General features: G+C 37.7%; 1 protein-coding gene across 2 annotated transcripts in view; it reads right to left on the reverse strand.

Moving 5' to 3' along the window:
* The window catches only part of DCDC2 (doublecortin domain containing 2), a 461,910-nt gene that overhangs the window by 283,724 nt on the left and 160,366 nt on the right, over positions 1-17,820 (reverse strand). Inside the window, exon 3 of one of the 2 annotated variants that reach the window (XM_069218772.1) lies at positions 4,078-4,092. The exons of the other annotated variant lie outside the window; for it this stretch is intronic. Coding sequence (XP_069074873.1) covers positions 4,078-4,092 — 15 coding nt within the window. The remainder of the gene's footprint in view (positions 1-4,077; positions 4,093-17,820) is intronic. 2 annotated transcript variants of the gene reach the window in all.

Here is a 17,820-nt window from a genome sequence, read left to right on the forward strand (position 1 = left end):
ATTCCCCCTATTCCTATTTCCTCTTGGGTTGGACGCATTTCCAACTCTCCATTTCACTCTTTACATCTTTTCTGAGTTGGCCTTCTTTAGTTTCCTCATTTGCTTCTTTTATCCTTTTCTCTACCACGTCTTCTTACAACCTTCTCAGCTACTCTTCCACTACTTCTCTCTTTTTATCTCTGTACCCTTCTTTCTAATTTTATGATAGAAATTGAATAAATACGACCACAACCCTGAATTGTTTTTTTAAACTTTTTTGTCTAACTTTTCTTCTTTAAAAAAACATCTCGACAACATGCAATTATTTTACATTTAAGGAACTGTCTGAAGTTTTTTAGTTATATTCAACATGGGGTCCACAACTATTTATTCTTTGAAAGTACTTTAGTATTAATTATGTTTTAACTGTTCTTAGATTTCTCTTCTATTTTGTTTCACAAAACATTAATTCCATGCATATTTTTCCTTTAAATAGGTCTTTGAATATTTTGATTCTCATAAATAATAGTCTAATAATTTGTTTTTCTTTGATCCTACACCTTTTATTACATTACACATTTGGTGATAAAATTATTGAGCAAGCATGAAGAATACATTCCTTATAACACTTGATAAGACACTTTGCCATGTTAAATTGTCAGCTGTAAGTGTGTTTAGTTGAAAAACTAGTGTTACAATGTTACGGTTAATGTTTTCTAAGACAAACGTAGGTTGAAAGTGATTTTGTTTGAAAGCATCATTCTTTATGAAATATTCATTAAGCAGTTGATGACAAATTCTAACACAATTAAAATGAGAGAAGTGTATTAAATATAGTGTTCATAAAAAATAAACTCATCCTTGTCTAAATAACATCTTTAAAATTATAGTTACAATATAAAAACACTGAAGTGCACCAGTTATGCTGAGCAACTCTCCATTAAGACTCCTCATTAATTGCTTCTCATGATAATACAGAAGAAGTCATGTATTCCATCAAACATTATATGAATAATATCCATGAGGCTGATAAAGGAGCTGGGGCACTCAGGACTGAATTCCAGGGCTTACCCAAAGGCAAGCCACTGTACTGAGACCACACCTATAGAAGTAGAAGGGTTTAGACCTACTGTGACCAAAGGAGAGTTTATGCACCAAAGGAAGATGGGACATCTGCATTGTAGTGCAGTGCCTGGCCAAATGTTGTGATCAGCCTCCACTTGGGATAAGCGGATTGAACACAGGGCCCGGCCAACTATCATAAACTTGGTACCAATTACCTTTGTTCCAGGCTCAATAACCATTTATACTTATAGTAAAGACATGAGCAACACACTGGTAAAATAACAGATGTGTTGTGTACCAGAGCTTAAGAATTTTCAGTAGCTGGAATATAATAGCTCTTAAGCCTTCCTTTGCATTTAACGTTGACCCTCACCTGATGGGAAATCACATTTTGGCTTCCTTATTAACTTTGCCCCAAGTTGGGTGTTGAACATTCAAATCAGAAGTCCTAAGTGGGTCGTAAAAAGTGCAACCTTTGTAAACAACATTGGTGTTCCCATCAGAACATTTCTCGTTGTGCAATTCTGAACCCAGTAAATGAAAGTCCACCAAATTTGTATTTCACTATGGTCTTTCTGTCATTAGGGCATTTTCGTGTTTGATGAAATTTCCTCCAGCTTTTATGAAGCATGTAACTGTCCAGGCACATGCTTCAATCTGTAAATATTTGTGATTTATGGGAAATTACAGAGCGTCCTTCATAAACAATGAAAAATACAAAACAAAATCTAATTTGCCTACTGTACGCATTTGCACTGGACATTCTTAGTCTCCAGCCCTCATAATGATTGTCAACATTAAGAGGAAAACAAAAAAATAAGAGTTACTTGCAATGAAAAAAATGTTGTTAAATATAACGTATGGAAGCCCTTGTTCATATTAAATTAACACATGGTTATAAACACCTCAGACTTTTTTCTTTTATTATGAAACACAGTCAAACTGGCATTATGGTTGCCATGAAAAGCCTTTGAAACTACGATTTACCCGTTCTGGTAAAATATGTAAATTATAATTCACATAACTTGACATACCTTACTCATATTCTCACACATGATATCACTGTTGATATCTCATAGGAGAACAATGGAGTGAAATGAACAATGATGTGAGGATGGACGGAGGAGTGTAAAAAATGTATGTTCAGTACCCTTGGATGTCTTTGAAGAAAGCGCCTTAAAGAATACAGAGAACGTCTGAAGAGGGAAATAGCTACTAGACAAGTAATTGCAGAGACATTCAAAGCTGCAGGGGTGTAGGGAAATAAAGGTAACTGCTTGCAGCCTAATATACTGTACTACAGTCATGCAAACCACATTTCTCCATGTTAACATTTCAAATACTGTTTCAAACATGTTCATATCTTAGAAAAAGACAAATGTATACTTGTATTCAGGAGTCCCAGATCCATGATCACCTTTAATAGGCAGTACCACAGCTTGATTAACCACAACAAGCTTCTTTTTATTGGTTTACATTTCGGGTCATCTTTGTAGCCAATATTTCTCAGGCATAAAGCTTACTTTAGTAACTACACATTCTAAGAAACACCTCTGAGGGGCAGATAACCCTAAATACAAGGATAATACTCCACTACATGTGGCTTTTCATTATGCACTATGAAGCCGTTTGAAAGGAACAAGCACTTTTAGGGCAAAATGTTGGTTATAATTGCATAATCCAATGGCTGTTAATAATATAAGCGTAATGGCATTCACTATGGAGTCAATTCAGCACTTGAAAATACTACTAAATGAAAATGAAAAACAATGAATCCAGAGAAAATCATAGTTGAAGTCATTGCTTTAAAAAATCTTAATAGCCTACCTTAGATTAGTTTTTCATATAAAAGTTACATTTCTATAGTAATGTTTGATCTTAGTGCTTGTACCCCACCTCCCAGTTATCGAGGTTGCGAAATCTGCATGCTTATGAAATTTTTACAATGTAGACTGTTAGGACAAGACTCTGGTATTCTAAGTTTAAATACTGTTTGCAAGGCCAAGTCTTTGCTATTAAAATGCAAATAGTCACACATCCTCAAACACATCTGTAAAACACTGCAAAATAGTTTATAGAAAAATGCATTGCTTTTGAAAACTCAAATAGAAACCAATGTAAGGCATTTTGTCTATAAATATTCTCCAAGGGGTCTATGCTAATGCTTCCACCAGATGAAACTGGTCCTTTCTTGTGGCCCTCTCCAGACTTTCCACCAGATTGCAAGCAAAACATTTGTTAAGTAGAAAGAGTCAAAAACCACTCTATGCACGTCATCTTCAGACTGTGTCACATTGAACACATCACCCCAACATTAAAGATCCTTAACTGACTACCAGTCTGGAAGCCTGACCAATTGAAAACACTGGGCATCATCCACCCTACATGGGAAGACCTGAGCTCAACTGCCCAAACAATTTCAGAATTACCATCTTAACGGGAACCCATAAACTGGCTTCAAAAACTCTGCACTCAAGGCTCAATTCTCTAAAACTACTACCCGATCCATCTTAGACTATAGGAAAACAGCTTGACATTTAAAAAAAAAAAAGGCCTGACATTCCAACTTTTGCTGTTGGACAATGGCCAAAGCACAAAAACAATAAAGTGTCACCAGAACATTTCACTTGCCAACAATGTGCCTGGCCAAGAGAACAAACTTGTCTAACTGAATTGCCCGCCTTTTTAGAACTTAAAGCACTTGGGAATAGGCATAAGTGATACCTTGCACTTTACCTTTCACTCCATCATTAACCAGTTATTTCCAACCTAGTGTGATTCACAGTTTTCCATGGCTAAGTAAGAGTATTTTCTGAGTCAGTAGTAGTTCCGCTGTATTTTACTACCTGACAGGCATTCCATAAAGCCATGTGGTTCATTGAGCATTGTATTGTGCATGTTTGGATCCAGAACCTTTCCTAAGCCTTCTTTGCTTAGATGCAAGAGATATCACAAGTGCTGAATAGGCCCTTCTACACAATGAAGCAAAAATCTAGACACCACAGAAAAACATGGAAGCCACATTATACTTACATCTTCATTTGAAAGCTATTGACAAAACAACAATAAAGTAAAATGTTAAATAACCACAACAGCTATCAGTAACTAAAATTATAAACAGAAACTAGATAGTGTTTTCTGAATATACCAGCATAATGCAGAACATCATACATAATATAAGTATTGTCCTGGGAACTCTTCTAACTACATTTCACACATCACATTCTTATGAAATAGCTAAAGAAAAAAACAATGGACGAACTACACATATTTAATAGCTAAACGTAAATATAGTAGCCTTCATTATAAGTGACCTGATTAACTGCAATGTGTGTGGTAGCTGCTGTTACCATATGTATCACGATAAGGTTTAACCTGCTGATAATTATTGGGAGAAAATGCCCAGTATTAACCAGAATATACAGAATTTGGTGTGGTAAGCACAAAAACATGTTAATCCCCAAAACATAGGCCCATATTTATACTATTTTTGCACCGCATTTGTGTAAAGCGTCACAAACTTAGAAAATACAATTATATTTTGTACGTTTTACGCCACTTTTGCATCAAAAAATGACACAAATGAAGCACAAAAAAAGTATAAATATGGGCCATAATGTGGTAATAGTATCGCACTTACAAAAGTTTGACTCTGTGGAGTCTGATTTTATCAGGTATGACAAATATCATGCCAATTACCTGGTCACTTGTAATGAGGGCTATAGATGTATAATTTACGCAAAGTGCCACTTTAGCATAATCCTGTATTTGAAACCGAAATGCATGAGAAAAGTATTTAAGCTGAAGTGCCATAATGTATGCTTGTAAATGTATTGATGCCAAAATCTAGAAGTGAGCTGTAATTTCGACATCTGAACAAAACGATGAATGGCCTGTCTTCTTAGTTCTCATTTCACCTGCTTCATTGAGAGGTGGTCAAACCCTGTTTTTCTGAGGGTGGAGCTACTTCCAGCTTCATCATCAGAAACACTTCCATGTAGGAGATCCTCCAGAAACAAATATCATGGAAATGTCCTTGTAATGCCATGTTAATAGTTTGTTGTCCTGCTGATGACCACCATTCACTGCATGTGTACTGAACATGTAAAAACAATCTTCCCCAAGTTCTGGGAGAAAACATCTAGCACATCAGAAGTAATCATTTCTTGTTTTCCAAAAACAACCCACCATTTTGCTCTTTTATGTTTAACTGAGGTAAGCAAAGTTTTCACATTCCCTTGGTACTTGGGTGAAGTTGGTAAAACTTGCTCGCTCTTCATGCAGCATGTACATTTTGCAACATTTCCAAACAACCTTTGGGAGAAATTTCCTGCATACAAAATATTTGTGAGAGAATACTTTGCAAAACTTCAAGGAGATTACAAAGTTGTGCACATTTTTTAAACAAAAATTAACGAGTGCCCGGATGGGTGTACTGAATTTACCATAGTTGATAAAATCTGATAGCTGTGTTTTCGGAATTGTTTCAGTACAATAAATAGAATCAGTTCTGGGGTTTCTCCAACAATGGGGAATAACATGATGTTGGTGCTTACAGCTTCATAGTCTGTTCCAATAATGAAAGGGCCCTTTCCCTCGTTAAATTCTTGAAAGTTTGACCTGCTGAAATTTACAAGGGGGTGCTTACTTTATCATGCCCACTCATTGTTATGCGCAATAAAGTCAGTACATCTCAGAATTCCAATCCCTGCACTGACAAGGGTGAGGAGTAATTTTTCTAACCCAGGGCCTGATTTAGAACTTGGCAGACAAATTACTCCATCACAATGGTGACAGATATCCCGTCCACTAAAATCTAAATCCCATAGAAGATTACAGGATTTAGATTTCGGCGAATGAGATATCTGTCACTGTTGTGACGGAGTAACCTGTCTGTTGAATTCTAAATCAGGCCCCTAGTCATAATCAGAGCCTAAGCTGTAGAAGAAAAACTTTGCAGTTCTCCAAAATCCGTACAACCTTAGAAATAATCGAAAGAAAGTCAAGAATTCAAGTCCAGATGCTATCCTTTAACATTCCCAGGAGCAGGAGAGAGACATCACAGAGTAATACGAAGGTGTTTCATGCTATCAGATCTTGTATTTTCAACAGACTTTCAATGTCAATCAATCCACTGGCTTTCAAAAAATTAATCAACTATGAAATTTGCAGTGTAAAAGTACCCAATGATGGCAGATTCATGGATCTGCTTGCACCAAGGCTGAGCTGGCCTAGAACTAGAGTCAATACTAAAATGAACTCTTTATGCATAATCAAGATGACCTAAGAATTAGCTACCAGGAGGCCATGGTAATAAATATAACCATGCTACCTACATGAAGTGCACAAACTAATATACAGATATGAAGGATCATAAGATATCATCAAAATCCTGACATGGATATACTCTACATGCTAATGTGTTATAATTGGCAATTCCATTGCTGAACTGTGCCAAGTTGATTTAATGTTTTACAAGATATCTTTTGAGTCGAAAGTTGGTATATGGCACAGCAAACTATAACATTTGCGGGGAAATGTGCCATCATGCATTGATTTAAATTGAGCGTGTCAATGGCCGGTTCCGCAATGGTTTTTCAGTACGAGAACAAATACTTGTTCCATTGCACTAACACAGTTTTAGATTAAACTTTTTAAATAACATCAAAATGTGCTAATTTCAGTTGTTCAGAATAGTCTGAAATCTTGCAAGTGACTAATAGCAGCAGTCCTTCTATTTATATTGACATATCGTCTTAGTAGCAAAAAATAGGACTTCAATTTTTGTCTGAAACTCAAGCTGCACTGTCACTAAAACTTGAAATTAGAACATACAGTAAGAAGTGAAGCCTGCTTAGCTCACATCCAGCAGTCAACTTCTTTTAAGTAGTGGGATCTGTATTCAAGTACATAGCAGAACCAAACATGAACAACATGTTAAGTGACAATAAATATCAACTTGATGTTACAAGTAATTTGTAGTTTGATTCACGTATGAGCAAATAAAAAGTAAATCTTCAGGATTAGATTAGGAAATATTTAACCTTAGATAATAGTTGGTAAAAAGAATCAAGTGTCCATATTTGAAAAAAATAATTATAAAACTCATGATATTGCTTGAAATGACTGTCTACTTCATGGTATTCCCCCCAGTGTTTTGCCTTCTCTTGATGATCCCTTTTTTGTTGGCATTAGAACTCAGTGCACTTTACCCCTTCTAACCAGTGATTAAGTGCTTGTGCTATTCATTCAAAACATGGTAAAGTTAGCATCCATCTAATCGGCACATTCAATGTACTTATAAGTCCCAAGTATGTGGGACTATATGTACTTGGGGTCTATAAATTGAATGCTACACGTAGGCTGCATCACTCACTGTACCACCCACTAAAGCAGCACTGAAAATTATGCCTCAGGCCTGCCACTGCATAGCAACCTGCAATGCATTTTTAAAGTACCATATCAACCTAGCAAGATAAATCTTTTTAATGGCCTAAACCTTCCTTTACAATACTTATAAGTCACCCCTAAGGGTAGGCCATTAACTGCCCAGAGGGCAAAGCACATGGTACTTAAAAAGTTAAACATGTGAACTCATGCTTTACATGTCCTGGCAGTAAAAAACACTCCAAAGTACTTTTTCAATGCAGCAAGTCTGGCCCTCCCATGGAAAAGCACTGCGCTACATTATACCTACTTACAATGCATAACTTTAGTTTGGGACTAGCAAGAAAAATGATTCAGGGACTCATTGCAATGATAATTTAGAATCCAACTTAATGATCAAGTCAGATTTTAAATTACTATTTTGAAAATGCGACTTTTAGAAAGTTAGCATTTTGCCTCCTATTTTAAATGTACTTTTCTGCCAGTGTTCATGGACTGTTAATTGCTATCCTGTGGTGTGATGTGTATTTCTTCCAGACAGTGGACAAACGTTCTGGTTGTGGGGAGGTGATAATTTTGCTAACTGGGTGACTGAGGAAGAGATGTGCCTCTGACCTGGTTGCACTTCAAAGGGTACCCTGGGGAGCTGTACCCAGCCCTTCCTGACTTTAGAAGAAGCTTAACATGTACCTGATATATGCAGCTCACACCTGGGCCTGCCTGCCCTATTTTCACTAGCCCTAGCCAGGCTAGAGCCAAACCAAGGGGAAAGGGAAGAGCTGACCAGATCCTATTTCCATGTTAGACAAAGAGCTGTCTCCCACCACAGCCTGCCACTGGACATAAATGTGGCATCCCCAGAACCTGAAATCAGAACACTCCTAGTCCTGTGAAGACCCAGAAGAAGGACTGCACTGCTGCGTGAAGACAGAAAGATTGGATGTGCTTACCTTGAACCCAGTGCCCCATAAGTGATTCCAACCATCAGTTGGCAGACTTCCTATGTGAACTACAGGAATTCAACAAGTTCCAGAGGACTTTCCTGATTTCCAGCTGACCAGCCCAACTGAATCTGACAAGGCACCCTCTGCTGACCTCCTTGGGACTGAGTGCTGACCTTAACTTGACTGGAAGCAGAGTGTTCTTCTTCCTGCTTAACTGAAGGCTTCACAGATTCTGACATTTAGTGATGCACAATCACACAGATCTGCACCACACAGCTCTTCGCTGAAGGCGCCACCTTATTGGCGTTGTGTGACACAGGGCCCACAGAGCTGCCTAGCTCCAGACAGAAAGCCTCACTAGAACCAATGCAGAGTGGTATCGAACCCCACAGGGTCACATCACACAGTCCTCACATCAAAATCAGAAGGTAAAACTTCCAGCGGGCCAACCTGGTCCTGTTTCCGGACGGTGCTCCACTGCGATCAGCCTGAACTTGTGACTTTGTACCCATACAAAGTTGGCACTTCTCATCTTTTTGGTGTTATTTTTCCCGAAAACTTTAAACAATATATAGCTCTAGTTCCACTGAAAGGGAATTTCGTCATTTTTATGTAATTTTATTTATTAAAATATACTCTATTTTCTAAATTGCTTGGGACTTTTCTTATATTGTGTTGTCACTTTACTATTGTTTAAGTACTGCACAGCTTTTTTTACAAATTGCCTCTAAGTTAGTGCTTGTGTGCCAAGCTACCAGATTGTTAAGCACAGGTTTATTTTGTGACTTTTGTAATTCATTCTGACAAGGATTGTGGTTGTTAGTTGAGGTGGGTTTACATCACCCCTGAACTAATGCTCACATTTCTTATAGATATAAAAAACACAGCAAGGTCCCAGAATTCAGTGAATGACAGCTTGAAAGGACACAATGGAATCTACTGTTTTTGCAGCCTAGAGTTCTTTACACATAAAAGAGCTAAGCATTTGAATAAATGGCATTAAACATGAAAAAGGAATTCATATTGATTTCACAGAAACTCTTGCACCAAATGTTTAACATCATCAACCTGGGTGACAACGACGTGGAGTATGATCTTGGTAGGATTTGCTAGACACACAGCTGAAAAAACAGCTGTTTACTCGTCAGGTGCAGGTATAGAGGCTGTTTAGGATCTAGGATGGACTGTCCGGCTCTTGTTTGACACCTGATTTTCCTCTGTTTTCTAGCAAATTGATACCTTTTGGTCTTACGCACTCTGTAAAAACTATAAAGAAAATAAATAAATATGTGTAATGAGGTCTTTTAGCACATCAGTTGTGAATGGTCTGGAAATAGACATTTCTAAAAGTGTGCCAGATTTGTGGAACTTTGCCACAAGTTCTTTATTTGACAATCTCTACAAATCAAAATCAAAAACTGATTGAAGAAGGAAGCCAACAGGTGGCATCATCACCTGTTATTAACCATTATTCCTATCAAAACACAGTGAGAGCTAAAAAGAAGTTAAGCCTACAATATTGAACAAAATTAATTTAACTATGAAAATAAGTATGGACTTCTGCTTCATATGCCCCAAATATGCTTTGCACAAGGTCAAACTCAAATTAGAACAAGCTAAACAGTATAATTACCTATGGACAATAATAAACAAGTGCCTCATTTAGCTACCCCCTTACTTCTAATGAAACTGAGAGCAGAATCTATTACCAATTGGCTAAATAAATTTAACACATTGATAATGATTTACAAAGATTTTGTTATAAGTAGACATGGCTTACTCTCCTAGTATTTCTGGCTTATTGGCACACAAGTGTGCCACTGTGTACATTACTTTGTTACTGCAGTACATCTGCAATAACAAATGTGGTTTGAATTGGTTACACCTAAAAAATATATATATATATATATTCCCCTTAATGTTTCGAACATACTTGTAGAATAACCTCCTTCTTTTGCTCATATTTCTTCTTTAAGATTAAAACCAGAGAAGGAGTTTATTAAAAGCAAAGCTAGAACAACATTATTAAACTTTGAGATTCCACTTGAGTTCCAAGAATAAATATATAATAAATCATACCTGGAATTAAATCTTACTGCAACAACAACAAAATATTTACCTCAATTCTGTTTGCCATATAATATGAATATGGAGCCTATTGGTTCTAAGTGAGTCTGTAGTATGTGTAATTGTGGTGCAGACAATGGAGCTATCAATCTTTATTTTGGAATTTATATAGCTCCACAAATATCACACACATACATACTACTGCATAATAAAATCACTAGTCCGAAGATCAAATAGTTATAACAGCAGCAGCTTAAAATATAGGAAATAAAATATCAAATAAAATTATCATTCAACTTTTATAAAATCATGATAATAGGTCACATACATACCTACCACTACTAATCTAAAATCATTTGTCTAAAGGCTCTAAAGGCTGTCTGATTTTATTAACAGCAGATACAAAACAAGCAATAGAATAATAGATACAATTGTCATGTATTAGTTGTAAAAACATTAAAGCTGGACAGGATTGGTTGAAGTTACATCCTATTAGGAGAGGGTTGACAACAGTTCTAAGAGGCTTACATAAAAAACACAAAACATAACAAAATGGATTGTGTCTTATAGAGGCACAAGGTGACATCCACAAGGTTGTAAATTTTTTACCTCATTCTGCCCCTTTGGGATCGCTAACAACCAATGAAGTAAGATTAGCCTAACCAAATCAACAAAAAACGATCTTTGCGAATGGTCATGGCAGTTAGGTAGGGTTCCGCAAGTTGTACTGTTTTAAGGGAATATACGCATGAACCAATGATTTAGACTTTTCATGGTCTTCTCCACGGCCTGGCACAGTGATATAAAGGTCTTTCGGGTTTAAACTAGGTCAGATTTCCTGATCAACTCTGGGCACCAAACAATCACTGAGACAAATTGAGGAAATTTTAGCCAAAGTATCTGCTGTGCATTATCAAGGACTAAACAAGGCCATAGTATCGCCTGGTTTATTCCCATCTCCTGTCTTCTCCAAATTATAAACCATTTTAAAAGTGGATAGAGAGGAAATGTTTCAGGTACATAGTTCAAACCCAACATTTGATGTACTATATATGAGGGTGTACACTGAGAAACGCTCAAAAGACATCTGAGGTATTTCTGAAGCATAGAAGAGTTAATATAACCCCAAAATATAACTGCCATAAGCAACTACAGATACACATTTCACCTTTAATGATGCTTTCACTGGATTTTTTTCCCAGTCTAGAGGTAAAATCAGAACACAATGTGATGGCCCTCGTAAAATAATTTTTCTTAATAGCAATTAATGAAGATCATGTGCCCGCTAATCAAACTGAATTCACAAATAAGAAAAAGAGTTTACTCTTGCTAATTCATGCCTTTGAACCAGAAAGACCCTGGGCCTAGTAGACCTGAACCCAGCCAGCCTCACAAAAGACTTAAGAGCTCATTATGAGTTTGGCAGTCAGCCGAGTCGACCGCCAAACTTGTAGGGAGGACACCACCGTCATACCAATGGTGTCCCCCCCAAGCATATTACAATGTTCCCCCCAGGCTGACTGGCGGGAACATTGTATTACGCATTTCTCTTGGGCTGACCGGTGGGAGCAGTGCTACAATATTGATCTTGGCTCTCTTAAGGGAGCCAAGCCCAATACCATAGCACACCAGTGCCATCAGAATGCGCACTGTCTGTTAAGCAACAGTGCGCATTCTGATGGTGCTAGGCAGAGTGAGCCCCAGTCATTGGCTTTTCACTAGCCTTTCAATAGCAGGGTGACCACCATGGAAAGGCTGGCAGAAAGCTGAGTTGTAATCAGCGAGAAGTGGCTGAGCTCAGTGTTGCTGTGACTGACTACAACTCAGAATGATGTCAGCCTGTCAAGAACGATGTTCCTGGCAGTGAAGGTGGTACCCTGGTGGATCCACCTGCCAGGGTTGTAATATGGGGGTCAGACTACCTGGAGTGCGGTGGTCCAACTGTCACCACAAGTCAGACGGCCCTCTGACCCCCACACTTGTAATGAGGCCCTTATTGTAATTGGTCACTAGGTCTAGGCCATCCATAAAAGCTACAAACAAATCCAATAGCTTTTGCAGACGTACTGAGGTTCAGTTGACTTATGTTTCCCCATACCAACAGAGGGTCTTGAGGCAGATGAAAGAGGGACGGCCCGGTCCAGTCACGATTGGGCACACATAGGTGCAGACGGGCCAGTCCTGACCTAAATTTCAACCTGGCATAGCCCCCGTGCATCCCAGGCTGCAGGTCAGCTAGAAACTTCAAATGCACAATGACCCCTCCTCCAGTGATTGTAAGTCTGACAGAGTTCTGGGAATTGGAGTCCCTGCCCCAAAACAGCAACCAGTGTGTACAGACAATAGAGCACATTCTGTCAGTCAGATTCACAACGATTTTGCTCTGTAGAGATGTGACTTATTGTTGCAGTACTCGTGGTGTACTTTTAGTAACAACTTAGTAAGACAGAAGGACCATAAAAGGTAGTCACTGCATTATCCTTGGGAATCAAAACCTAAATCCTTTTCCAAACCTACTCGAGGCAAAGAGGAAACTTAAAACTTACAGTATGTTTTATATTGCTGGTATTCTAACCATGAAATATGTTGTACTGTTTTGGAATAAGACAGAATCATACTGTACTTTCGTTAAACGAGTAAAATGCATTGCATTACAATGTAAACTACTGAATCAATGGCCAAACAGAATACATATGTAATATGTGACAAAACAATAATCAAATCTATGGACAAAGAAGGCACAGCTCACAAAGTTTGTCATGTAAGAGGAACTTGTTAAGAATATTCAATTTTTAAGGGAGAAGGAAATTACCAGGAACAAAATGACATTCTAAAAACTTGAATTGCATAATTTGTAATAGAACTGTTGTAAAGAAAGGAATGCCTTGGCAAATGTATTTGGTTCAAAATATTTGCTTATCTACCTACAGGCATCTGAAAGACAGTATACATAATTCCTGGACATTCTGTGACAGTAGAGAGTTTTTATGAGCTCCATAGTGTTTTAGAATTTTAAATAATAAAAAACAAATAAAGATTTTTGTTTCCTTTTGTGACAAAGTCCATGAGACTCAACATGTAAGAATTTGCTGCAGCTTACTCTTGGATACCTTTTGGTGTACTTCTATATTTTAGGAGTAAACTAGGTGCATTCCCTTGCTTACAACTTGTTTTCAGTAGTAAGCAAGAGGGACTATGAGAGTAATTGACATGTACTCACAGAAAAATCTTTGTGAATTGGTTTCACTATAGATCAATCTTGTTTGCATCCATATACCACTATTATGTCATTATTTCAAGTTACAGACGCATCCTTGTATCTTACCTGTGTTTAGTGGAGTCAGGATTGGGTGTTTGTGATGGCAACATATCTAAACAGAACAAAGCCTGCTCTGCATAAATCATAGGGTTTCCACCCAAACTAATTATGCAGTTTCAGGTGTCACATTCTTAACATGTAAACTGCAGGGTGAATACATAACAACTCAACACAAAGGTCTTTTGTTAAACATAAGGCTCAGGTACATTAAGAGACAAAAATATGTTTTTGCCTAAGGGAACAGGGAGGATTAAAAAAGGCCAGGTGATACTTGAATCATCTATCCAGAATGTTAAGTAACTATGGGCCTGATTTACATATTGGCAGATGGGTTACTCCATCACAATCGTGATGGATATCCCTTCTGCTGAAATCGAAGTCCCATTATTTCACGTAGGGTTTAGATTTCGGCTGACAGGACATCCATCACCATTGTGACGGAGTAACCCATCTGCCAATATCTAAATCAGGCCCCATGTTTTAGACTAAAAAATGTTCAAGGTGCAGACGAAAAAGATAACATAAAAAAACAAAGTAAACAGATGTTTTAAGCACTAATTGCTAATTTAAAAACACATTATTTTGTGAGTGTTTTTTAGGTATGAGTAGAGGGATTTGCTTTGTGAGTGAGCAAAAGATAAGCGTGGTAAATGTTGGGTCTTTTAACATTTTCATTTTAATAGGGCCCATTTATGCATTTATTTTTTGGATATGTAAACTGATATTCCTGTTGTACTCCTGGGTGCATTTGATAAATGGCACCAAAACTTCTAAAATGGGACTATTCAGTACAAAGTTAAAGGACTGTGTTCACTTTGCACTTTTACTGATCGGGAGTTGGACATTTTGGGCTGATTCAAATGGCACAAAAGATCGCGTTAAAGAGTACTCCTGTAGTACTTCTTCTTGTACTTATAAATGGCTTTGTGAATTTGCCACATAGGTTTGGCATCGTTTTATCCTTTTTCACAACAGATATTCCTAAAATATCAACATAAGTATATGACAGGCAGTGATCTACATATTTTTATGTTGTTCTCAGGAGTAGTTTATAGATGATGTATGGGCTCAATTCACAAAGGTAAACTTAGACCAAAAGTCTAAGGGCATGATTTATACTTTTTTAGCGCCGCATTTGCATCAATTTGTGATGCAAAAGCAGTGCAAACGTACAAAATTCAAATATATTTTGTACGTTTGCGCTGCTTTTGCGTAAAAAAATTACGCAAATGCGGCGCTAAGAAAGTATAAATCAGGCCCTAAGTTTAGACCAAATGTCTAAACTTAGACCAAAAGTCTAACTTTACTACAAGTTAGACTTTATGTCTAATTCTGATCTAAACGTAGACTTCTGGTCTAAGTTTACCTTTGTGAATTGGGCCCTAGCAGTATGGGTCCTGCAAATAACTTTAATAATTCCTATTGATATTAATATGCACAGAGTGCAACTAATATTTCAGCACACTACACAAGGAAGCGGTGCTAGCTAAGTATAATATAGGAGCTCTAATTTTCGTTTTTTAAGTAGGGTAACAGCACCTTCAATGTCTCATGAATGTGTAGAAGGGGCCTCAGGGCACTGATTTGTATAATCAGAGTGTGCAAAATCCATCCCTTTTTGGAAGATTGTGCCAACTTCCTTTGTGTGGGCCATGCCACAAACCTGAGGCACATTCCCAAATGGTAATAACGTAAATTCCCTTGAGAGCCACCCCAAATAGATAAAAGGAAGAGTTATGAAAGGACAAGGTGATACTGTTTTGCTTTATTTAGGTTTTTAATAAATAGGAATCCTTTTGTAAATCTGCAGGGCTGCTTCCTCTTCAAAATCATCAGTTCCCTCAGACATTTGTGAGCCCTTGGGTGCATGAAGGCACATTTCATTTTGTGAAAAGTCTTTAATTTCATATTGGTATCTACTGCGGTTATCCAATGCTATGTCATGGACATTCTAGAAGCACAAGGGTATTAAGTGAACACATTTTATCTCATGGTTTTAAAAGCCCACAAATAGGTACTATATTCTTCACATGCTCTCCGAAGCTCATTGATGATGATATAATGGTTATAGTCATTGCGATGAATATACGTTTATGGATGACTCGTAGTCAACCGAAAATTGACACTAAAACTATGAGTACTAAATCCTGGAATTTCTCTCAAAAGACTTATGTCAGAGAGTTTATGTATGGAAATCCACCCAAACTCCAATAATCACTGAATGTGGTCACTAATGGTTACCACCAGATCAGAATCCAAAGGCAAGAACCCTGCATCTGGTATGGTTTAGGGTGGCTGTGAGGTGGGGTGGATAACAATCATAACTAGACAATTTCTGTAATTTTTAGAGTTTGAGTTGATTTCAATCATAATGGGCCAGATGTATCATTCTTCACAATAGCGATTACCTAATTGCGATTTTTAGAGCATCACAATTAGGTAATCGCTATTGGAATGTATGAAACTCCAGGAGTTTCATACTGTGATTCGCAAGGACTCGCAAATGGACCTACCTCATTAATATTCATGAGGTAGGTCGTAATTTGCTAGCCATAGTGAATGGCTACAGTCACAGGGATGGTGGCCTGCTGGGCTCAGCATACCACCATGTCTGTGATTGCGTTTCAATAAAGCAATCTTTTTTTTTTTAAATGCAGCCTATTTTCCTTAAACGGGCTGCTTTTAAAAATAAAAAATGTAAAGTTTTGTTTTCATTTTTTAAGAGTAGGAAGTGGTCCGTAGGACCACTTCCTGCTCTGAAAAAACGTATTCGCATGGATTTACAAAGGGGAAGGGGTCCCTTGTGGGACCTTCCTCTTTGCGAATGGGTTACCACCAAGCTGAAATTGGTGGTAACTGCAATTTTTTTGCGACCACATTCACAGTCACAAAACAATCATACATACCTCTGCGATTTGGTTTTAGGAAGGGATGCCTTTGACATGCACCTGCCTAATACCGAATCGGTATGTAGTCGCAAATCCAATGTGTGATTCGTTAACAAGTTACCAATCGCAAATTGGGCTTGTTACATACCAAAACGCATTTTTGCGATCGCAAAAATGTTTGATACATCTGGCCCAACGTCCCTTAATGTACAGTATATTTCTTGTAGTATGCCAACAAGGTCCAAGGCTTTTGCATGGTTGTATATGTATCATACTTGATTAAGTTTAGGATTTGATTGAATGTGAACAAATTACAGGAAACAACAACTGAGAAAGCTCTTTAGATATTAGTGTAGTGGTCAAACAGAAAACCTTACCAGGATTTAAAAGGATAGTTTGCTGCTTCTCTAACATGTTTGGAACACCTATAACAACTATCTGCACTGGAGAGATCGTGGTAGAGTTAGGCTTCGCAAAGTAGACATCTGTCTTCAGCTGTCATTCTCTAATTTATAAACTTCCTCTAAGTGCAAGCAAATCCTCCTTAATATCTTAATTATCAAAAACATTACCAGTAGTTTTATTGACTAATGGTTTTCCCCAGTCTTTGTGCCATGGTTCTCTTGTATTCATAATGCTTAATATGTGCAAAAAATTACTTTTTATTGATTGCACATTCAGCAAGTGATAACATTCTGTCCGCATCTTGGTTAAACTTTGGTACCAGTTCTCAGTGTTCTTTTCGGGGCACAGTGGCAAGGGGGTTGAGGTGGTAGAAGGGAGGCAGCGGGACCATTGCTTAATTTGAGCCGGTGTTTGCAGGTGGGGCCCACAGCACTCTTTTTGCGGGCTGGGCCTATTTTTAATTATCAGCGTTTGTCCACCAACAAGACAGAGATAATAGCGAAGGAGGAAGACAAAGACAGAAAAATAGTGACAAAAGCAGAAGGCAAGGATACAAAGAACCTGGAAGAGTGAAATAAAGAGTTAGGGAAGGTATGCTCGTGGATGAATGAGCCATCAGGTGAAATCAAGTCTATACATGGTTTTGGTACTCAGCACCTCCAACATTTAGGAGCTGTGCTGGCCTGCTTCTGAGATTATTTTCGGCCACAACGCTTATTCTTCTGATAAATTAACACCTTCTGTGCCACGGACATAACCGTCACAT

The sequence above is a fragment of the Pleurodeles waltl genome, chromosome 2_1 (assembly GCF_031143425.1).
Source record: "Pleurodeles waltl isolate 20211129_DDA chromosome 2_1, aPleWal1.hap1.20221129, whole genome shotgun sequence".
Classification (NCBI taxonomy): domain Eukaryota; kingdom Metazoa; phylum Chordata; class Amphibia; order Caudata; family Salamandridae; genus Pleurodeles; species Pleurodeles waltl.